Source organism: Homarus americanus, unplaced genomic scaffold, assembly GCF_018991925.1.
Source record: "Homarus americanus isolate GMGI-L3 unplaced genomic scaffold, GMGI_Hamer_2.0 scaffold57980, whole genome shotgun sequence".
In the NCBI taxonomy this organism is placed as follows: Eukaryota; Metazoa; Arthropoda; class Malacostraca; order Decapoda; family Nephropidae; genus Homarus; species Homarus americanus.
In genome coordinates, this window is record NW_024716703.1 from 1,407,543 (window position 1) to 1,430,148 (window position 22,606).

General features: G+C 41.4%; 2 protein-coding genes across 3 annotated transcripts in view; one reads left to right on the forward strand and one right to left on the reverse strand.

Annotated features, from left to right (window-relative positions):
* The window catches only part of LOC121858426 (headcase protein-like), a 127,718-nt gene extending 108,386 nt beyond the window's left edge, over window positions 1-19,332 (forward strand). Inside the window, exons 5-8 of one of the 2 annotated variants that reach the window (XM_042354876.1) lie at window positions 7,804-8,002; window positions 8,332-14,265; window positions 14,376-15,906; window positions 15,999-19,332. In XM_042354876.1, the coding sequence (XP_042210810.1) occupies window positions 7,804-7,962 (159 nt within the window). In that variant the 3' untranslated portion in view covers window positions 7,963-8,002; window positions 8,332-14,265; window positions 14,376-15,906; window positions 15,999-19,332. Of the gene's footprint in view, window positions 1-7,803; window positions 8,003-8,331; window positions 15,907-15,998 lie in introns of both variants that reach the window. The other variant, XM_042354875.1, reaches the window with a different exon arrangement.
* Window positions 9,593-15,888, reverse strand: LOC121858425. The gene is made up of 2 exons (XM_042354874.1): window positions 14,729-15,888; window positions 9,593-14,596 (listed from the first exon to the last, which is right to left on the reverse strand). Exons 1-2 carry the CDS (start codon window positions 15,886-15,888, stop codon window positions 14,587-14,589), a joined length of 1,170 nt encoding a protein of 389 aa, XP_042210808.1. The 3' UTR covers window positions 9,593-14,586.
* Window positions 19,333-22,606: the final 3,274 nt, after the last annotated feature.

Consider the following 22,606-nt stretch of genomic DNA (forward strand, 5'->3'; position numbering starts at 1 on the left):
CCAACCTTTCTTTGACCAAACACGTCACGTTTTCTCCTTGGATGGGACACAAAGAGATAGTTTGTTGTGCCGTCGACCACTCGAGAGAGAGAGAGAGAGAGAGAGAGAGAGAGAGAGAGAGAGAGAGACTCATTTGTCCCGTTTTTCCACCTTTTCTTGTCTATGCTTTTCCATTTTATTTTATCTTATGGTTCTCGTTTTTTTTCTTAATTGTTCACCTTTTTGGGGGTAACTTAGAGTATTTTCTTGTATGGGTGTTTGTTTTTCGTAATTTTAGTATGTTTTCTATATTAGGTTGTTGTTGAGACTGTGATGTGATTGTTGTGGCTCTGTGATGTGGCTATGTTGTGGTCCTGGTGTGGCTATGTAGTAGCTCTATGATGTGACATGTAGTGGCTCTATGTTGTGGCTCTGAAAGTTAACACATTACTCCCCGAATAGAGCTGTACTGAGTTATATTCTGTAATAAGAATTGTTATCTAATCATTCTCAACAGACTAGTAACACCTTTTTGTCCGTTTCCGTCTCTTGTGTGTAGGAGACGGTGCACATATGTGTCCTAAGGTACTCTTGTGGGCTCGAACGGGTGTGTTTCTGTGTCACCTGTACCGATTTTGACGTATATATCCTTGTCAGGTGTCGTATACATATGACTGAAAAGCAATTGAAACATTACTTTTAAAGTCCGTAGTTCCAGGTATCGTGCATACGGTTGAAAGACAGTTGAAGTATATTTTACCAAGGTTCGTAGGCCTTCTGTCTAGTGGTAAGATGGCAAGGTTAATATACAGAAGTAATGTACCTTCTACATTGCAATCTACATATTCCCAGTCTTTCACCCGACCATAAAACTCTCTGCATCTTATATGACGCATCCCGCCCATCATCCTACCCTATGCCATCTTCTCTTGACAATATCTGTCAGGTCGACTTACCCGCCGTCACCCTCCGCCGCTCAACGCCATCTCATTCTCCCTCCCCTAAAATTGTACACAATTGACATGTGCATATTCTCACTTCCTCCACGACGTCGCTGCGCACTCGTAAATAAGACAATAAATCCCTCCCCCCCCTCTTGTCTCCCGCAGAAATTCACCCAAACAAAGACTTTGTTCTGTTATAAAATGCCTTAATGTGTAGGTGAAAGATTCCCGGAAGAAAGGCGAGAGTTTACAGCACTTGTTTTTAGGTTGTGTCATTATTACGGAAAGGCTGATAAAGGGAAGCGTTGAAGGAAGGTCATAACAGTGATGCAGAAGAAACAAAAACATGTTCCAAGTTTTCGTCAACAGTAAAGAAAATCGAGGGAGACCAAAGGCGGGGAAATGCGTAGATATGGGAAGCCTCATCTTTTGGCGCGTACAGAATCCCATTCGGCTTGTCAGGTTCTCATACAGGCGTGAATATGAGATAAAATGGAACAGGCGTCTTGGAATGGTAGTGGAGGCGTTCTGGAATAGTTCTTAAATACTCCCTATTGACGTTTTGAGACAGTCTTTAAAAAACACCAAAGAGAAATAACATAATTTTGGAACAGTTCTTGGCAACAGGAGGAATATATAATTTTTAATTTCCTGAAACAACTGGAAACGTCAAAGCAAGAGTTCCCACAACGACTCTGGATGATATTAGTTAATAAAGATTCTTGGGGCCATATTGAGAGGTCTGTCAACATTCCATCGACTTCCTGGTCTAGTTAATGAACCCCTCATCAAAGACTTCGTACGCTTCTGGAACACGCTCAGTCACTCCCAGCACTTGTTAACACTCAGGGTCACCCTCAGCACCTGTTGACACTATCAGTCACTCCCAGCACCTCTTAACACTCAGTCACTCAAAGCACTTATTTACACTCAGGGTCACCCTCAGCACCTGTTGACACTATCAGTCTCTCCCGGCACTTGTTAACACCCAGGGTTACTCCTAGCACCTGTTGACATTCGGGGTCACGCCTAGCACCTGTTGACACTCGGGGTCACGCCTAGCACCTGTTAACATTCAGGGTCTCGCCTTGCGTCACCCCCAGTACCTGTTAACACTCAGGGTCACTCCCAGCACCTGTTAACACTCAGCTTCTCGCCTAGAATCACTCCTAGCACTAGTTAACATTCCCAGGGTCACTCCCAGCACCTGAACATATCTGATGGTTTCCCTGATCAGTCAGTGAACGCTCCCGTAACGTAGTAGACGTTTAATAAAATAGTCTTGGAAGAATGTTAAAGAATGTCATCGAAGAAGTGTCACTTTGCTCTGCCGGAAATCCCCCTCAGGCTCTCGTGGAGTCGATTGGAACTTGAATTTCCTCCACTCTGTTTTATCTCCTCTTCCCCCCCTCCCCCCACTACCCCAACCACCCCTTTCCTTCCCCTATTTTTGTTTACTGATAGATATAACCACCGCCCTCCCCCTCCCCCTTGGCCTCCCTGGTTACTGTGACATATGGTTTCAGGCTATTTACGATTTTTTTCCCTTTTGAGTTTCCCTGAGCCTTGTGGTAGGTTGTGTTAAGGGCTGGAGCTCCGTCGTCTCTACCTTGTTTATTGGGCTGTGCTACTTTTATGAAACCCTGTGACTAGGCTGGATATTCTGCTTATTGGCTTTCGTGGCCGCTTGGTGGCGGCTTCCCTCCATCTCTCTCCATAGATTATACAAAATCCCTCAATTCGCAAAAGTAATATGAAAAAAGTGAGAGGGATTTCCTGAAGTCTGATACACCCGCCCAAAAACCGCCTTATATATTTTGTCTTCGCTATTTTTTCGATCCCCCGATGTTTTAAGGTTTATCCCACCTCATCACGACTCTCGTCTCCATCCCCATGGGCGATGTGGAGTCGTGGGGAGGAAGGTGATGGGGCGTGGAGGAAGAGGGTGGTGTGGCGAGAGTGGGGAGGTGTGGAAAAAAATTACACCATAAAACACTCCATCATCTCCCTCCAACACAGCGATCTAAAACTGCCTTACACCTTACCTCACCCCTCACATCTCATCTCAACCCTCACACCTCCACGACCGGACTGTCACTTGAAACAAATAAAAAGAGGACTTGAATTTTATAAAATAATCTAAATTCGACTTATCAGTTACTTTAGTTTTATCGAAAGTTGTGACTCCACTCGACCTTCGTCTCATGAAATTCCAGAACTCTCTCAAAATGTAGACAGATTAACACATAATTTCTGGCAAACTTTTGTTTCTGTAGAGGAACGAATGACTAAAGTCGACTATGATTCGCACCTGACCACAAAAAAGACCAAATTCACCAAAAACAGTGTGTTACCTTTGAAAGCGAGAGGTGTTAACGCCCTCTCACCCGTCAGGGAGATGGTGACCTCCACGCGCCCTCTCACCCGTCAGGGAGATGTTGACCCCCACACGCTCCCTCGCACGTCAGATCACTCCAGATTCCCTCCCCAAAATAGGATATTAAATCCATCTTTCCTTTTGTCTCCTCCTACTCCTCGGTGTTCTCGCCTGGTCGCCTTGATAATGTTTGACGTCGTCGCCTTCCCTACCTCGACAAGAGTGCCATTATTGTGTGGGTGTAGGTGGTGGTGTATGGGTGTAGGTGGTGGTGTATGGGTGTAGGTGGTGGTGTATGGGTGTAGGTGGTGGTGTAGGTGGTGGTGTATGGGTGTGGGTGGTGGTGTGTGAGTGTAGGTGGTGGTGTATGGGTGTGGGTGTAGGTGGTGGTGTATGGGTGTAGGTGATGGGTGTGTGTATGGTGTGTATGGGTGGTGGTGTGTGTGGTGGTGTAGGGTGTGGTGGTGGTGGGGTGTAGGTGGTGGTGTGGGTGTAGGTGGTGGTGTGAGGGTGTGGTAGGGGTGTAGGTGGTGTGGTGGTGGTGGTGTATGGGTGGGTGGTGGTATGGGTGTAGGTGATGGTGTGAGGGTGTAGGTGGTGGTGTATGGGTGTAGGTGGTGGTGTACAGGTGTAGGTGGTGGTGTACGGGTGTAGGTGGTGGTGTGAGAGTATGAAGGCGAGCTTATTTCTGGCGAACTTGAGGGGAGGGGAGAGGGGAGGATGGTGTTGAAGTGGAGGAAGTTGAAGGTGAGGAGACCACGTCCACACTCCCATGATCAACCACCGCCCACACACTCACGTTCCCTTTCACCCACGCCCATACTCCCGCAACAATGCTATACAGTACACATCACGGCCACACTAACCCGTGGGTGTGCTAGAATGAGGGCAGTTGGCTCAGATGTATTCCTATTTGGTAAAGAATTACACACACACACACACACAAGAGAGAGAGAGAGAGAGAGAGACTACCTGTATGTATCGTCTGTAACCCATTATAAGTGGATCTCTCTCTCTCTCTCTCTCTCTCTGCCATCCGCCATTAGTCTTCTTCATATATTTATTTGTCTGTCTTCTCTTTTTATCTTTTGGCCACTTTCTCATTTTTTTCTCCAATTTATCAACTCATTTTCTGTCCACCATCACTTCCTCTTTCTCCTCCTCCTCCTCCTCCTCTTTTATTTTCTGAACACTATCCTCTTCTCGTATTCAGACCACCACCACTACCACCTCCTCCTCCTCCTCTTCCTCTTCCAAATTTTGCCCGTCTACCTCATTACCTGTCCACACCTTGCATGATCCCCACTCACCTCTCCCCTCCCCCAGCCTATTTTTCTCCCTCCATTTCTCCTTCTCTTTATCCCCTTCTCTCTTTCCCTCCCCCATCATCGTCTGCAAATATCCCCTCCCCTCGTCCAACCCCTCTCTCATGTCCGCCTTTATCCTCGTTTCCCCTCACTTCCTCCTCCTCATTTATTTCCCCTTTCCTCATTTCCCCAACCCCACCCCACCTCCCTCTCTCTTGTCTTTCCCCTTACCCCCATCATTCCTTCCCCTCCTCCTCTTCCTCCCCCTCGTAAACCCCTCCCCCCCCAACCCTCTGACTGCAGACTGCGCACGCCTGCATCGCCAGATCAATATATGAGGAGTGCACGTGCATGTAGGTCGGGTCGACTGGTCAATGACCCAGCTCTGCCACGGCCCTTGCTCAGTGCGTTCTTGTTGATACATGTTCCTTTGTTGCTGTTACGGCTGTTTGACATTCCGCTGTTCCAGAAAGTCGTGGTATTAAGAACAGCAATGCCGGTATTTTGGATTGTTTTTGTTTTTTACATATGGTCTTTATTTACATGGGATTGCGTTGTTAGTTCTGCTTCCAGTTGTTGTTCTTGATAATTGTGATTCCATTATTTATTTTTACCGTTACTTATAATTGCCTCTCGGTCAATTATACGACTTCTGTTGACAGGTATATATAAATACATCCGCTTGTTGATGGTTTAGCCTCCAGGGTTTTTTTGTGTGTTTCATGTTCCTGGTTCTAATTTTCAGTGGTTCAGACTTTCATAATCCTGGCTCCAGCATGGTTCCAGTTTCCAAGGAGGTCTCCAGATTCAAAAATGGTTTAAAACCTCATGGTGGTTTCATTTTCCTGATCTAGGTTCCAAATTGGTTCCAGATTACACGAAGCCTCCAGATTTAAGGTATCTTAGTGGTTCTAGGTACCCGAATGGTTCTAGAGGTTCCAGAGGCTCCACCAGGGAGTGTTGGAACCCAGACGACCATGAACTGTCACGCCGAGATCCGTCTCATCCATCATTACTCCCTGGATGATTTAATCACCGCTTTCGTCTCTCTCTCTCTCTCTCTCTCTCTCTCTCTCTCTCTCTCTCAGGCTTCAATGACCTTAGGGTTCAAGGGTTCAATGTTGTGTATAAGAACGTAATGGGGTGTGTAAAGACCTCTGTAAGTTTATCTATAGGTTCAGAAATCATTATCGTGACTTCTTTGAATACATATAACGATCCCTCTCAACATCCGGCCTTGTTTGACCTCAGCCATGTCAAGGGTCAGGCCCATTAAGCTTTCCTAGTGGCCGGATCTCATGCTGGGGTGAGAGGGGGGGGGGGGGTAGGTGATGTTGCGTGCAAGGTGGACGTATGTCGTTGATGAGGCTAACTTTATCCAATAATTGAGATGAATTACCTTTTACTTCGTTATTAGGGAAGTTTCTGTTGCCCCCCCCCCCTCTTAGCCACTACCACATGGCTACCCGAGCCTACACGACCTGACTTCCGGATTACAAACATGACGAAAGAACACTCTACTTCCGGGTCTAATATAGGACTGCCGGATTAATTACATAGGTTGGATTATTTAATGACATAGATTACATTTCGACTGCCGGATTAATGACATGGGTTGGATTATTTAATGACAGATGGATTACATTACGACGATTGGATTACATAATGACTGGGTTACTTGAGGGTGACAGGCCATCACAAAAACCAATTCACGCAACAACAGCCGGATTACATGAAAACAGCTGGATTACATGACAACAGCCGGATTATATGAAAACAGCCGGAATACATGACAAGAAGCTATAGTTTGACTCCTAAGATTATATGTGCTCCGAAAACATCTTCCGGGTTGGCCTACACACACACACACACACACACACACGGAGGTAGTACTTGGTATCAGGACTGGCATTCCTATAAATTATTTTCAAAGGGTAATTAAAACCGTGAACGTTTTCTTTAATATAGAGAAGAAAAAAGTATGGATAATGAATGTTTTCTCCTGTGTGTGTGTGTGCGTGTGCGTGCGTGCGTGCGTGCGTGACCGTCTTGGGGAGATGTAGCCCTGACCTCATTTAACTTCGTTATTTTCTTTATCGTTTAACCTTCGCCATCATTGATCGATGCTAATGTACCGCGTGAGGATAAGGGACACGTGATCGTCTCATTTGTCGTAGCGAGCGAGCAAGAAGTAAGCGCTATGGTTTGCTAGATTACAGGGTGGAGGCGCCACCAGCGTTCGTGAGTAGGGAATGAATAAATAATGGCTGGACTAGTGTGTGTGTGTGGCGTCATTCAAATCGCTAACAAAAGGATTCTTAATATACATAGCTGTCGGAAGTAATGTTAAATTATCATTTACCCATTCGTTAAAATTCTCCCACCCCGCTCCCCACTCTCCCCTCCCTCCTCCTCCCTCTCGTGGTTTAAAACATTCTGCATGTGACAGGAGCTGTAATTACATTTTATATTTATGTATGTATGTTACTTTGTTTTTTTATCAGTGCCAAACTCTAAAAGATTTATTTAATGGCTCACTTAAACGACACTTACACTTACATTAACTCGTGGCTTACTTTCGCTAGATGCCACTTAAATCTGTACTTAATGTAGTTCTCGTCAGCGTGGGCGATACAGGTCAAGGGTTGTGTACTGAGTGATGTAGTATATCTTAGACAAGGTTAGGGTGTGACTGAAGTGCTGAGGGTAAGACTTAAGTTAGAGTTATGGGCGTTATCTTAGACTGATCCTGTCATGGAATAAGTTATTGAGAATTAAGGAGATAAAGTATATCTTTAATATAATGAGTTAAAAAGAACTGATTTAAAGATTCGATTTAATTTTGTTTTTATGATATCAGGTTAGTGATACGCTTAGTGTGTGTAGTACTGTACCCCACGTGCAAACAAGTGTGTGTGTAGTACTGTACCCCCACGTGTAAACAAGTGTGTGTGTAGTACTGTACCCCCACGTGTAAACAAGTGTGTGTGTGTAGTACTGTACCCCCACGTGTAAACAAGTGTATGTGTAGTACTGTACCCCCACGTGTAAACAAGTGTATGTGTAGTACTGTACCCCCACGTGTAAATAAGTGTGTGTAGTACTGTACCCCCACGTGTAAACAAGTGCGTGTAGAAGTGTACCCTCACGTGTAAACACAGTCGAGGCTAACCCCAGACCCTCTCCTCTTTTACAGTGCAGCAAGTGTGAGGCCGTCGTGATCCCGCCGGACCAGAGGCTGAGTTTCTTCAGTGACTACAGCAGAACCCACGCGTGTCCCTCCTGCGGCCATGTTGACCACCACTTTGTCAAGCCCTTAAGTTCCTTCATCAGAGACGACAGACAGTCTTGGTAGTACCTGCGCATCCGCCTCCGTCGAGGCAGTGCAGCTCGTGGTAGGTGCTGGCGCAGTAGGCTTTGCGGTCTGGCCACACTTTAGTGCAGGTGTTGAGAGGGAGTTTAGTTTATATTTAAAGAAAGTCTGTCATTGATGTGTTGGTGTTTTACCAATATAGTTGAAGTGGTGAAGGGAATGTTTGTCAAGAGTAGATATTAACCCGACAGATTCTTGGGGGAGACAAATGTTCAGAACTGATTTATTTGAAAATAATTTCATGATAATTATCATTTAAATTAACGACAAAATAACATTTTGATAAGAAATTTACATAATATAGTGGTGTGTATAATGAGAGTACTAAGTTGTGTTCCTCTTGGCCAACAGGGATAATGGCAGGCGTGAGCTCACCCACAGAACACAACCCTCAAGGTGTCATCGGAGAAGAGTGTGTATAGTGAACTAAGAGGCATCAAGAAGCAAGACATAGTTAAGTGTCAGTCATCAGAGAGCAAGTCATCGTTGAGACATGGGTTGACCGGAGAGATGTGGTCGTTTTTATGAAGCGGTATTTTGTGGAAAAGTTTTGTTTTTACGTCTTCAAGAAGGTAATTTGTAGTCGTCGTCGCCATCGTGTGAAGAGACTCTGAAGTTTGGTTTACATTCCAGAAGACGTTCTTGATGTCTGACATCCATAAGAGGTGGAAGAGGAAGAGCCCTGAAGAGGTTGCCGACGGACTTGTTTTGAAAAAGAGATATTACGAATATGCTGAGGTTTAAGGACGCGAGGAGAAGAGTGTGTGGAAGAAGAGGAGGAGTATTATGTGAAAGGAGAGGAGCCTCAGCTACTGGAGGGAGGAAGATCCTCCACAAAATGTGAAACATGAACGATGAGACGATCTGGATGTGACGACGAGAAAAAGTAAATCGGAAATTCTTTATGCATGTCATATTTTCGTGTGGGAAGATGCGTTTGGATTGAATCTGTTTGCCTACCATCAGGGCTGCAACCTACCAGGAACGGATCCACAGTGTGGTCTTGTGCGAGAAGCTTCATAGACGTTTGTGGTAGAAAAAAACATTTAAAATAATGCTCATTTGGGCAATTTGGTGTTTTTGGTGTGCAGTTGAGGGGAAACAAATAGACACTGTAAAAAAACAAACTAACCCATATGGATCGGGGAAGTATCTTTTTGCTTTTTGGGGGGTCCACCAGAAATTGTGGACGGATGTAAATACATAGAGATTAGTTGTATTCTAATTGTGTGATCTATTGTGCTGTCTCCAACTTTACTCCGTAAGTAAGTCTGAATTTCGATGTTTCAACGTAGAAATAGTCAAAGATTCCTTGCTGACATAGATCCAGAGACAAAAACTCAACAACCCCGTTTGAAATTCACCAAAACAATGAGAGAGAGAGAAAGAGGAGAGGAAAAAAAAAGTGTGGATAAGAACGGATGTTGAGGAGAAAATAGTTAAGTGTAAAGTTCCAAGTACAGTATTTTGAAAAATAAGTAAAGGAAAGAAGGACAGGAGAAAGTGAGAAGTGGAGGAGGGAAGGACAGGAGAAACTGAAAAAAGTGGATGAAGTAATGGATAAGAGGGGAGGAAAGTTGGAGAAAGGACAGTTAAGAAGACTAAGATAGTGTTTTGGAGGAGACAGAAGTTACTGAAAGGAAGAAAACCAAAAAAAAAAAAAAAGACTTTTTCGGTGTCTTTGTGGAGGAGAAAACCAGAAATCATCGGCAGAGAACTGGAGCTAATGATGGGAGGCCAAGAGGTAGGAGTGAGGAGAACAGGTGGTGTAAGGAGGGGAGGTTCCTTCCCTGCAAAAACTTCACTTACATCCTTCCTACTGAGGCGATAACACCTTCCTCGAGGAGTAGGAAGGAGCAGCCATGGACAGTGAATAGGTAGTAAATTGGGAAAGGTAATCCAATGCTCATAACAATATTGATGTGAGAGGCTGAGAGAGAAGAGTGACCTGGAGAGAGAGGATGAGAAAGCCAGCGAAGGATATCATCATTGAGGGCCTGAGCAGGACTCCATTGCAAGGACTCACCCACCACCATGTTAGTTCCCTGCAGCCTAAAGGAGAAGGAATCAGGCCTGCATCACCACCACCACCACCACCAAGAGGACATCACTACCACCAACATCGAAAGTGCTAATGGACCGCCACCATCACCACCCAGTGGACCAGTCTGTGTGGTCCACTTTGGCCTCCCATGGTCCACTGTTTTCTGGCCTCCCGTGGTATGCTGTTGACCACTGGACCGTTGCAGACCACTCGTGGCTACGGTTCAGCTCCTGGTTCTGTGTGCGTCATCTCGGCTCCAAGCTGATGATAGCAGTAACCTCATGGAGGGATAAATGCCTGTAAGTTAGTTCAATGTGCACTCTTTTCTTTGTATTGTAGCTCCTAATGAAGTATATTTCCTCAAATGACAGTGAATTCGCTTGTATGTAGGGATGAAGATAAGGACACTTTTTAAAACTCTCCGTATTGAATGTGTAAGATTTTTTACTAGTAGCTTCATGATGTACCGTGAGGACGCTTCTGCTCTTGGTCTCTCTGCCTCAAGGGGGAGTCTAAACAAAAGAGAAACAAACAAATTATAATCAAAAACTTTCATCTGTTTTGTAAATCTGGTTACGATTGTGGCTGTAACGAGGGTTGATTTATTTAGTTATTAATACAGAGAAAGGTTTAAGAGAGGCCGATCGTAGAAGCGTTCACGCAGTGGCTTCCGTTTATGCCGAGAAACTGGGGACGCCGCCTAAGAAGTCGGGTGTAGAAAGGTTTCAGTCACTCCTCAGAATTTCAGAGTCAGTCAGAATATTGAGAAGAATTCCGTCAAGTATTATAGTTCAACTTTGGTGAGAAAAAAAAACAGCCTTATTTAATATTCAAAAACTTCTATACAGTAAATCTATGTATCTTCAGGGAGTCAATAATGGTAAGAATAAGTTCACGTCACCGGAGGTTGACACTTGAAAAGTCTACCAAGAGAAATTCAGCCGTCAGAGTCATCCAACCAAAACCAAATTAGAGGTGGACCCAATAACTGCTTGTCCCATAGTGGGTGAATAAGGTAGAGCTGTGACCAGGAGGTAACTCTTTCCACCATAACGTGTGTAACACTTGTGGTATAAATCCATCTCGGACTACTTTTGAACAGTTGAAGCTCTTGTGAGTACTTCAGTGGCTAGTGTGTTCATCACCATGGCTACTTAAATATACACGACGAGAGACTCGCTGCTCAGTGAATTAAAAAAAAACTGAAGGACGAGCGACCCGGCTGTGTAGTGTGACTATGAGCTTGGCGCTGAAGACCCATCCATCACGTCCCTAAATAACCAGAGAGAAACGCGGGTTAGTTCAGTCTTCTCTCCCACTGTGTGACTCAGGATGTTTGTCTTAGGACTGTGGAGACGCCTGTGACAGGACTTGAAGACAGGCTGACCTCGAGTAACCTTCATGACCTAACTGATATCTTTACTGACCTTGTATGACTTTTCATTTCTCCTATCAACGATAACTTGTGGGAGACCTTTGATATGCGTGACGGGATTAACTTTTTCGATTTTTTTTCGGAGACTTTGGAGGACTTGTGTGACCTCACCTGACCTGACTTCTTTGGCGCAGACTCCAGCCGTTGTGTGCATCGCTAGGATAAGCTATTTGGGACCTGATACTTGTGACCAAACCAGCGATTGTCAGTATCCATGTAGGGTCAGCGACTTGTCAACTCGCAAAGCTATAATTTGTATGACGAGGGAGACTTGACGGAGGAATGAGAGAGAGAGAGAGAAAGAGGTGGAAGGATCACCTGTGGACAGTAGTGTGATAAATATTGGTGCTTCTTGCTGCCGTCTCGGCAAGTTCCTGACTATTCCTAGTAGTTAGTAATCAAGTTTTTCCAATTAAAATTGTATCCTTCTACAACGATACTGACCATTCCAAAGATTAATCCGAATTATATAAATAAATAATAAAAACGTATGTATCAGATAGCTAAATTATTATCACTAGATCTTTCAAAAAAATTATTATATATTTCTTCATAGAAATATTACTGTCCATGGATGAGAGGAGGGGGGACCTGTCCACTGATGATCCTCTGCCTTCCCGACTGACCAAAAGGTGACCTCCTTGTTCCTACGTCAACACACCTGATTTCTCGCACTCTAACTGAGAAGCCTTCACTCAGACGACGTGTTCTGTCTAGCATAACTCACTTCATTTCAGTAACTTAATGGCAAAGTCAAAACATATTTAATAGTAAAAAAACCTTCTCATTGTGGCCGAGCATAGATTCAAGATGTGGCTTCGAGTTGGGTGTCGAGGAATCTGGACGAGCAAATGTTTCAAATTATGGTTCTTGTGCAGTGACCAGTGAGGAGATGAGCAGTTCTACACCTAAAATAGTTGATAAAGGTGAAAGGTTCTGGCAGTAGAACATACTGTAAATGGATAAATAAAGGAGCACAGAATGTAATAAAGACAGATCTTGTTCCAGGAGGAGGAGGAGGAGAAGGAGGAGAAGAGGAGAAGAAAGAGGAGGAGGCGGAGGTGAAGAATATGTTTGAAGTGGAGGAAGCAGCAACATCACTACGCCGTAAACACTCGACTAGGGGGTGGGTGCCTGCTACTCCAAGGCGTCACCAAACCCTCCTTGTGTTTACACTTGAAAAAGTCAGTTTTCAGCAGTTGCTCTTATAAGGTGTCAAAAAAATTATTGTTTGAAGACGAAAATAATGTAGAAGAAAAAAGGAACTTCCACCATGTATGTGTTTTGGTTACCAACGGTTAGATTTGCTCTCTCCTCACAAGTCGTGCTCAGCTGTGTTGTGTCGCGAAGCAGAACTGGCTTGCATTTCAGCTGGGATAAAACCTGGACAAACACGCCACGAACCTTCAACTCCTCTCTGCGGCCCAAACTTCTTAAGGTCAAACCTATACGAGATGTATATGGGTCCACAGGGGGCGTGAGTGAGAGTTGCAGTGGTCGTGTGTCCTAGTTGATCCATAGCTTGTATAGGCTACTTTTTATCGGCTCAATTGTGAATATAGTGTTGGTATATCCGTAAGTAGACCAAGATAAAGGAACACGAGTCACACCTTTGTTTGCTTGGCTAAATTTGATAAGTTACTGGAAAAGGAATAACATTTCGTCGAATTAGACTGTGCCTTGCTATGGATAAATTACAAAAAAAAAATGTGTTGCTTTGTTTATTCTTTTTTTTCCAAATTGGCATGATTTGTAATTACAATATGATCATTCTTGAAAATAAATTTACTTTTGTACCCCCAATTGGCTTTGGTATTTTTTTGAATTCCAAAATGATTTGTTTAAAAAGAATCCTCGTCACCTCTTCTCTGTATGTAAGAAGGAGGGAGACGATGATATAAAACAATCAAAATTTTTCACCTTAAAAAAAAATAAGGTTGATCCCAAACAAAACAAAACAAGATTGTTATTGCATATACCACGATGTATCTGTGATGGTTAACAAGCAGAATGGCAAGCGAGGAAACAACAATTGTCCATTAAAAAGAAAAAAGATATGTATAAAAATAAAAACACAAGAAAATTTGCATATTGGTTGAGAGTGATAGAACCAGTACGTTAGATGGATGATGGCGGTGGATTTAGTGATATTGAATGAGACGGATTAAAAAAACCTATTGTGGTGAGGTAAATAGGACCCCCTAAAAATGGATATTAGGTAGGTCATAGGAAAACTAGGCAGTACATTAGAATAGACAATAGTAAAAAAAATAGGCAGGAATTAGGAAGAAAATGAAGAACATGTAAAACATAGGTGAAAGTATTGCATTACAAAAACATTGAATAAGCAGGGAAGAATAAAGAGGAATGTGCAGGTAAATGATAACTTAGGAATCGGTATAAACTGATGAATAACAATGCGTAAGTAAACCACCCAAAAAAATAATAAAATGAATAAATTATTAGATTAATGTATAAACTGAGTGAAGCAGAAGATGAAATAATAATCTTATGTCGAAGTAATGTTTTGTTGAGTTGAAAATGGGATTAGTGAGGTAAAGAAGGTTAATTAGTGAGGTAAAGAAGGTTAATTAGTGAGGTAAAGAAGGTTAATTAGTGAAGTAAAGAAGGTTAATTTGTGAGGTAAAGAAGGTTAATTTGTGAAGTAAAGAAGGTTAATTAGTGAGGTAAAGAAGGTTAATTAGTGAGGTAAAGAAGGTTAATTAGTGAGGTAAAGAAGGTTAATTAGTGAGGTAAAGAAGGTTAATTAGTGAGGTAAAGAAGGTTAATTTGTGAGGTAAAGAAGGTTAATTAGTGAGGTAAAGAAAATTAATTAGTGAAGTAAAGAAGGTTAATTTGTGAGGTAAAGAAGGTTAATTTGTGAGGTAAAGAAGGTTAATTTGTGAGGTAAAGAAGGTTAATTTGTGAAGTAAAGGTTAATTTGTGGTTAATGAAGGATAGTGAGGAAAAGAAGGTTAATTAGTGATTAATGAAGGTTAATTAGAGAGGTAAAGAAGGTTAATGAGTGAGGTAAATAATGTTAATTAGTGAGGTAAAGAAGGTTTATTAGTGAGGTAGTTAGGTTCATTTAAATAGACTGAAGGGCAGATTGTTACACTGGATATTGTCAGTTACACCTCAGAAGGGTTATGACGTAATGGTAGTTACACCTCAGAAGGGTTTTGACGTAATGACAGTTACACCTCAGAAGGGTTATGATGTAATGGTAGTTACACTTCAGAAGAGTTATGACGAAATGACAGTTACACCTCAGAAGGGTTATGACGTAATGGTAGTTACACTTCAGAAGGGTTTTGACGTAATGACAGTTACACCTCAGAAGGGTTATGATGTAATGGTAGTTACACTTCAGAAGGGTTACGACGTAATGGTAGTTACACCTCAGAAGGGTTATGAGGTAATGGCAGTTACACTTCAGAAGAGTTATGACGTAATGACAGTTACACCTCAGAAAGGTTATGATGTAATGGTAGTTACACTTCAGAAGGGTTTTGACGTAATGACAGTTACACCTCAGAAGGGTTATGATGTAATGGTAGTTACACCTCAGAAGGGTTATGACGTAATGGTAGTTACACATCAGAAGGGTTATGACGTAATGGTAGTTACACTTCAGAAGAGTTATGACGTAATGACAGTTACACCTCAGAAGGGCTATGACGTAATGACAGTTACACCTTAGAAGGGCTATGACGTAATGGTGGTTACACTTCAAAAGGGTTATGACGTAATGGTAGTTACACTTCAGAAGGGTTTTGACGTAATGACAGTTACACCTCAGAAGGGTTATGACGTAATGGTAGTTACACTTCAGAAGGGTTTTGACGTAATGACAGTTACACCTCAGAAGGGTGATGATGTAATGGTAGTTACACCTCAGAAGGGTTATGACGTAATGGTGGTTACACCTCAGAAGGGTTATGACGTAATGGTAGTTACACCTCAGAAGGGTTATGACGTAATGGTAGTTACACTTCAGAAGGGTTTTGACGTAATGACAGTTACACCTCAGAAGGGTTATGACGTAATGGTAGTTACACCTCAGAAGGGTTATGACGTAATGGTAGTTACACCTCAGAAGGGTTATGACGTAATGGTAGTTACACTTCAGAAGAGTTATGACGTAATGACAGTTACACCTCAGAAGGGCTATGACGTATTGACAGTTACACCTTAGAAGGGCTATGACGTAATGGTGGTTACACTTCAGAAGGGTTATGACGTAATGGTAGTTACACTTCAGAAGGGTTTTGACGTAATGGTGGTTACACTTCAGAAGGGTTATGACGTCATGATGGTTACACCTCAGAAGGGTTATGACGTAATGACAGTTACACCTCAGAAGGGTTATGACGTAATGGTGGATACACCTCAGAAGGGTTATGACGTAATGGTAGTTACACCTCATAAGGATTATGACGTAATGGTAGTTACACCTTACACCTCAGAAGGGTTATGACGTACCTCAGAAGGGTTATGACGTATTGACAGTTACACCTCAGAAGGGTTATGACATAGGTAGTTACACCTCAGAAGGGTTGTGACGTAATGACAGTTACACCTCAGAAGGGTTATGACGTAATAACAGTTACACCTTAGAAGGGCTATGACGAAATGGTGGTTACACTTCAGAAGGGTTATAACGTAATGGTGGTTACACTTCAGAAGGGTTATGACGTAATGGTAATTACACTTCAGAAGGGTTATGACGTAATGACAGTTACACCTCAGAAGGGTTATGACGTAATGGTAGTTACACCTCAGAAGAGTTATGACGTAATGGTAGTTACACTTCAGAAGGGTTTTGACGTAATGACAGTTACACCTCAGAAGGGTTATGACGTAATAACAGTTACACCTTAGAAGGGCTATGACGAAATGGTGGTTACACTTCAGAAGGGTTATAACGTAATGGTGGTTACACTTCAGAAGGGTTATGACGTAATGGTAGTTACACTTCAGAAGAGTTATGACGTAATGACAGTTACACCTCAGAAGGGTTATGACGTAATGGTAGTTACACCTCAGAAGAGTTATGACGTAATGGTAGTTACACTTCAGAAGGGTTTTGACGTAATGGTAGTTACACCTCAGAAGGGTTATGACGTAATGACAGTTACACCTCAGAAGGGTTATGACGTAATGGTGGTTACACCTCAGAAGGGTTATGACGTAATGGTAGTTACACCTCAGAAGGGTTATGACGTAATGGTAGTTACACCTCAGAAGGGTTATGACGTAATGGCAATTACACCTCAGAAGGGTTATGACGGAATGGTAGTTACACCTCAGAAGGGTTATGACGTAATGGTAGTTACACCTCAGAAGGGTTATGACGTAATGACAGTTACACCTCAGAAGGGTTATGACGGAATGGTAGTTACACCTCAGAAGGGTTATGACGGAATGGTAGTTACACCTCAGAAGGGTTATGACGGAATGGTAGTTACACCTCAGAAGGGTTATGAGGTATTGTCAGTTACACCTCAGAAGGGTTATGACGTAATGGATAGTTACACCTCAGAAGGGTTATGAGGTATTGTCAGTTACACCTCAGAAGAGTTACGACGCAATGACAGTTTCACCTTAGAAAGGTTATGATGTAATGGTAGTTACACCTCAGAAGAGTTACGACGTAATGACAGTTACACCTTAGAAGGGTTATGACGTAATGGTAGTTACACCTCAGAAGAGTTACGACGTAATGACAGTTACACCTTAGAAGGGTTATGACGTAATGGCCGTTACACCTTAGAAGGGTTATGACATAATGGTAGTTACACTTCAGAAGGGTTTTGACGTAATGACAGTTACACCTTAGAAGGGTTATGACGTAATGGTAGTTACACTTCAGAAGGGTTTTGACGTAATGACAGTTACACCTTAGAAGGGTTATGACGTAATGGTAGTTACACTTTAGAAGGGTTATGACGTAATGGTAGTTACACTTCAGAAGGGCTATGACGTAATGGTAGTTACACCCCCAGAAGAGTTATGACGTAATGGTAGCTACACTTCAGAAGGGTTATGACGTCATGGTAGTTACACCTCAGAAGAGTTGTGACGAAATGGTAGTTACATCTCAGAAGAGTTATGACGTAATGGTAGTTACACTTCAGAAGGGTTATGACGTAATGGTAGTTACACCTCAGAAGAGTTATGACGTAATGGTAGTTACACCTCAGAAGAGTTATGACGTAATGGTAGTTGCACCTCAGAAGAGTTATGACGTAATGGTAGTTACACCTCAGAAGAGTTATGACGTAATGGTAGTTACACTTCAGAAGGGTTATGACGTAATGGTAGTTACACTTCAGAAGGGTTTTGACGTAATGACAGTTACACCTTAGAAGGGTTATGACGTAATGGTAGTTACACTTTAGAAGGGTTATGACGTAATGGTAGTTACACTTCAGAAGGGCTATGACGTAATGGTAGTTACACCCCAGAAGAGTTATGACGTAATGGTAGCTACACTTCAGAAGGGTTATGACGTCATGGTAGTTACACCTCAGAAGAGTTATGACGTAATGGTAGTTACACCTCAGAAGAGTTATGACTTAATGGTAGTTACACCTCAGAAGGGTTATGACGTAATGGTAGTTACACCTCCGAAGGGTAATGACATTATAATGGCTATGACGTCATGAGTTATACAATGGCTATGGCGGTACAAAAAATAAAAACAAGACTCAAGTGAGAGCCATATCGAGCCAGCAACACACAAGAAAGAACAGCACTACGACACCGGTAAGGGCGCGCTCCCGGCTAGTAAAAGTACAAAATAAGAGGGGAGTAACGAGCATAGCTGATTGTTATGATGGACGAGGGGTTGTAACGACCAACCTGGCAACTCGCACACACACATTTATACACATATATACACACACACACACACACATACACAAACTTAACAACAGAGCTGAAACACTTAATATTACTTATGATCACTAACTCACGTGTCTTTGTAAATTATAAATATAAGACGTCCATTATGTCTATGTAGTTCATTATTTTCCACTAGAAACTTTTCAAGATGATTGTTTACATGAAGAACCTTCGAGGACGATGGTTCAGAAGCCATAATCCTCAAGGGGTTAAACCATCGTCCTTAAAGGGTTAATTGCTAATATTTTAAACATTTACCTTCACTTTAAACAATTATTCTTACGATATTATTAACATGTTCCTGTATTCCTCTCCTATCTTTTTTTTACTCTATCATACTGTACATGTTTATCAACCTTACCTATATCCTCAAGCAACGACTATACAAACACATTAAGACATCTTCTATGAGATAAGCAGAGTGGCAGTGTGTGTGTGTGTGTATACAGGAGAAGCACACGGCCACTCTGCTGATCATATACTTTTAAGCTTTACTGTACGTAGATATGTTGACAGAGAGAGAGGGAGTGTGTGAATCGACTAACGCCACTTGCCGTTTCCAGGAATTCAGGTATACAAAGAGCGGATTTCATATACTGTACTTTTTTCTCCTCTTTACCAACAGTAATCTTTATGATGTTTTGATGCCGTGGGAATGATGAATACATTCTTGGTTTTATTTAGTTTTTTAGTTTTAATTTTTTCTTCAATGGTGTATCTTTTGTTTGGCATTATCCAGTCTTGGAATACTGTGTTTTTGTTTTTTGGGGGTTACTCTTAATTTGTTTTGGATTTTTGTTTGTGTCTTTATTTTTACTGCTTTTTTTTCGACTTCGTCTTCTGGACAGAGGTAACAGGTGAATCAAATCCCAGTGATTAAAGTTAAGGAAGATAGTTACTAAGATTTATCCTTTATTACCACTCACCTAAACATCTGCAAAGAAAAAAAAAATAAAAAATAAAATAAGCAGATGTTTGGAAACTATGGTAATAAAGAGTAATAATTTAAGGCCAAAAAAGTTACTAAGGATAAAAAGTTTAGATATTATTGCCACGTTTCGAACAATGGCGTGTGGAACGTGTAGCAATAATACTTTTAGAAAATTAAAAGACCAAAAGTTACTAAAACATTCTCTTTTTTCATCATTTTAACACAACATTTCCCTCATTCCAAAACATTTAAAAAAAATCATTTTCTAGATTTTTAAATGTTTTGCAAAAAAGGGAGCAATGATAATAACATTTAATTTTATTCAATTAAATCATTTCATATTTCTCTGTATCTAAGTTGCATGTTCCCGACCAACTTGCAATATACAGTAAACCCTCCAATTACCGGACTAATTTTTGCAAGCCCTGTCCGATATTGGGAGAATTGTGTCATTGAGAGGGTTTACTGTATCCATTACTTTATTGAGAAGTCCGTTATTGAGAAGTTTACTGTATCCATTACTTTATTGAGAAGTCCGTTATTGAGAGGATGTACTGTAGTTAATTTGTGTACAGCTTCCAATACTCCTTGACTTTTAGTACTATAGTGTACGATAGTGTAGGTAAGCAGGTTATGTTGTGTACTGTGCAGTGTGTCCCTGTGAGACCTCCATAAAAGCCTTGAGGGTAAAATAGGAATGACCTCGACAAGCTGTCACGATGGAATGTGTCTGTGACGGAGAGAGAGAGATAGAGATGATAAAGATAAAGTTTTAGAAAGGAGGAGAGATAGAGATGATAAAGATAAAGTTTTAGAAAGGAGGAGAGATAGAGATGATAAAGATAAAGTTTTAGAAAGGAGGAGAGATAGAGATGATAAAGATAAAGTTTTAGAAAGGAGGAGAGATAGAGATGATAAAGATAAAGTTTTAGAAAGGAGGAGAGAGATGATAAAGATAACGTCTTAGAAAGGAGGAGAGATAGAGATGATAAAGATAAAGTTTTAGAAAGGACGATGGACATGATTAAGGATTTGAGAGAGAGAGAGAGAGAGAGAGAGAGAGAGAGAGAGAGCTCAAACGACCTGTGTTCGTGTACAAATTGGTATTGGTATTGAAGAAGTGGTAAATCCAAGACAAGTATTTCTGAGAGAGACACACGCACACACACACACACACACACACACACACACACACACACACACGACTCCATAAGTGCGCGCGCACAAAACACACTTATTTCTCTCTCAATTTCTCTCTCAACACACACTCACACACGCAATCACAGACTTTAGACCATTTATTTTTCTTTGTTATTATGAGAAATTTGTTCAGTACCACTTACGAGAGAGAGAGAGAGAGAGAGAGACTGACATATCTGTTAATAAGAGCAAGAATCAGACAGGTAATTTAACGAAAGAATCAGGGAGTCAGGTAATATAGTATTGAAGAGATAGTGAAGGAGAAGGGGAGGGAGAGAGAAAGGCATTGAGACTGAGATAGATGACGGAAGAAGAGAAGTTAGGAGAAGAGTAAGAGACAAAGGAAATGCCAAGAGAAAGAGAGGGACAGAGAGAATGAATGTGAGGAATATAAATAAAAAAAAGAAAAAGTGAAAGAAGAATTTGCAAGACTGAAAGATTAAAAAAAAAATTAGACAGTATAAGAGAGAGAGAGAGAGAGAGAGAGAGAGAGAGAGAGAGAGAGAGAGAGAGAGAGAATCTAAAAAGTGTGAAATAGTGAGACATTGAGAAAGTAAAAACAATTAAACAAAATTAAAGAAAGAAGAGATAAGAGAGACATGGTAAGAAAGAAGCAGCAAAAAAGACACAAAAATGAAGAGAGATAAGCAGATTGAGAGAGAGAGAGAGAGAGAGAGAGAGAGAGAGAGATCACCCCTCTGCTTTTATGGAGAACTTTGGGTCAACACATTGGTTTGTTACGTCACAATCTACCAATCTCCCTCCCTCCAGGCTGTACTGCACATAGCGACTGACAATGTTTCCCCAATCCAGTCATATTCCTTATCCAATCATCCTCCAATCCAGTCATATCCAGTTATACACTAATCCAGGCATACTTTCTAATCCCGTCAGTTATATTCTAAGCCTTATTCAAGTAAGGTGCTAATCCCTTATCCAGTGAGACTTTAATCCACAATCCAGTCACACAACGAATTCTTAACCGCATTACAATCTATATCCCGATTCAGTCAAACCCTAATCCAATTACATTAAATCTAATCACAAAACTACTCTCTAGTCCAAGCACATCCCCAGTCACACCTAGTTCATAATCCAGTCATTCACTAATCTTTGATACAGTCACACTCTAATCTGCAAGCCATTCACATGATCCAATTCACCCAATCCCTCAAACGCCCCCTAATCCGGTCTTGAGTATAATCAGGCTGGTATCCTACAACCCTTAAATATGTGTTTCGAATCACCATTGGAACGGACTCATGAGCCTCGTTTAAATCCCTTAATCTTAGGAAGTGGAAACCCCTTATCAATAATTTCTATCCTTTAGGTGTTAATAACAAGTTAATAATCATTATACACGTTAATTATACATCCTTTAATTATTAGACTCTGTACACATCCTTGTTCACTCTGGCACTCAAGTCCTAATTACCACATAAGTTCTACTCTAAAACTTCAAAGAGGTCTTTCTCTAGCACTTAAGTCTAACTCTATTTTAGCGCTTAAGTCCTCTTACTCTAGTGCTCAATGAGTCACTGTAACGCCTACGCCAATTTATTAGTGATTTAAGTCTTATTCCGGCGTTTAAGACTGATCCTAGCACTGAAAAGTTTTGATATGACTCTTACCTCTCCAAGACTTATAACTCTTTTTAAAGCTCGAGTCTTATTGCTTACTCTTATTAATTGAGTCTTAATGTAAATTGTTAATCTTTGTCTTAAATTAGTCTTATCGCTCTAGTCTTATCAACTCTTAGCTCTTTACAAGTCTTAATAACAATCCTTTAGCGCTTAATAAGAATCTTCACTCTTAAAAACCACCTTGGCTTCACAGTCTTACATGCAGTGCAAGTTTAATTAAGGCCGGACAGGTAACCTCCTCAGGTAGAGTGAGGTGCAGGTAAATTTTTAAGCCATGGTTTGTGAATTATTATTATTATTATTATTATTATTATTATTATTATTATTATTATTATTATTATTATTATAAGAGGTATGTTTTGCCTTTGTTACGTGTATTTATGAATGTTGGAAATAGATAAAAGTAAATAAACATTGATAAAAAACGGTGAAGAGGAAGATAATTGATAATGAAACAACGGGGA

What these genes read in the sequence shown, in the direction of transcription:
- LOC121858425 (XM_042354874.1), bottom strand. Translation starts at nt 15,888, where the DNA reads ATGAGGTGTAACTACCATTACGTCATAACCCTTCTGAGGTGTATCCAC.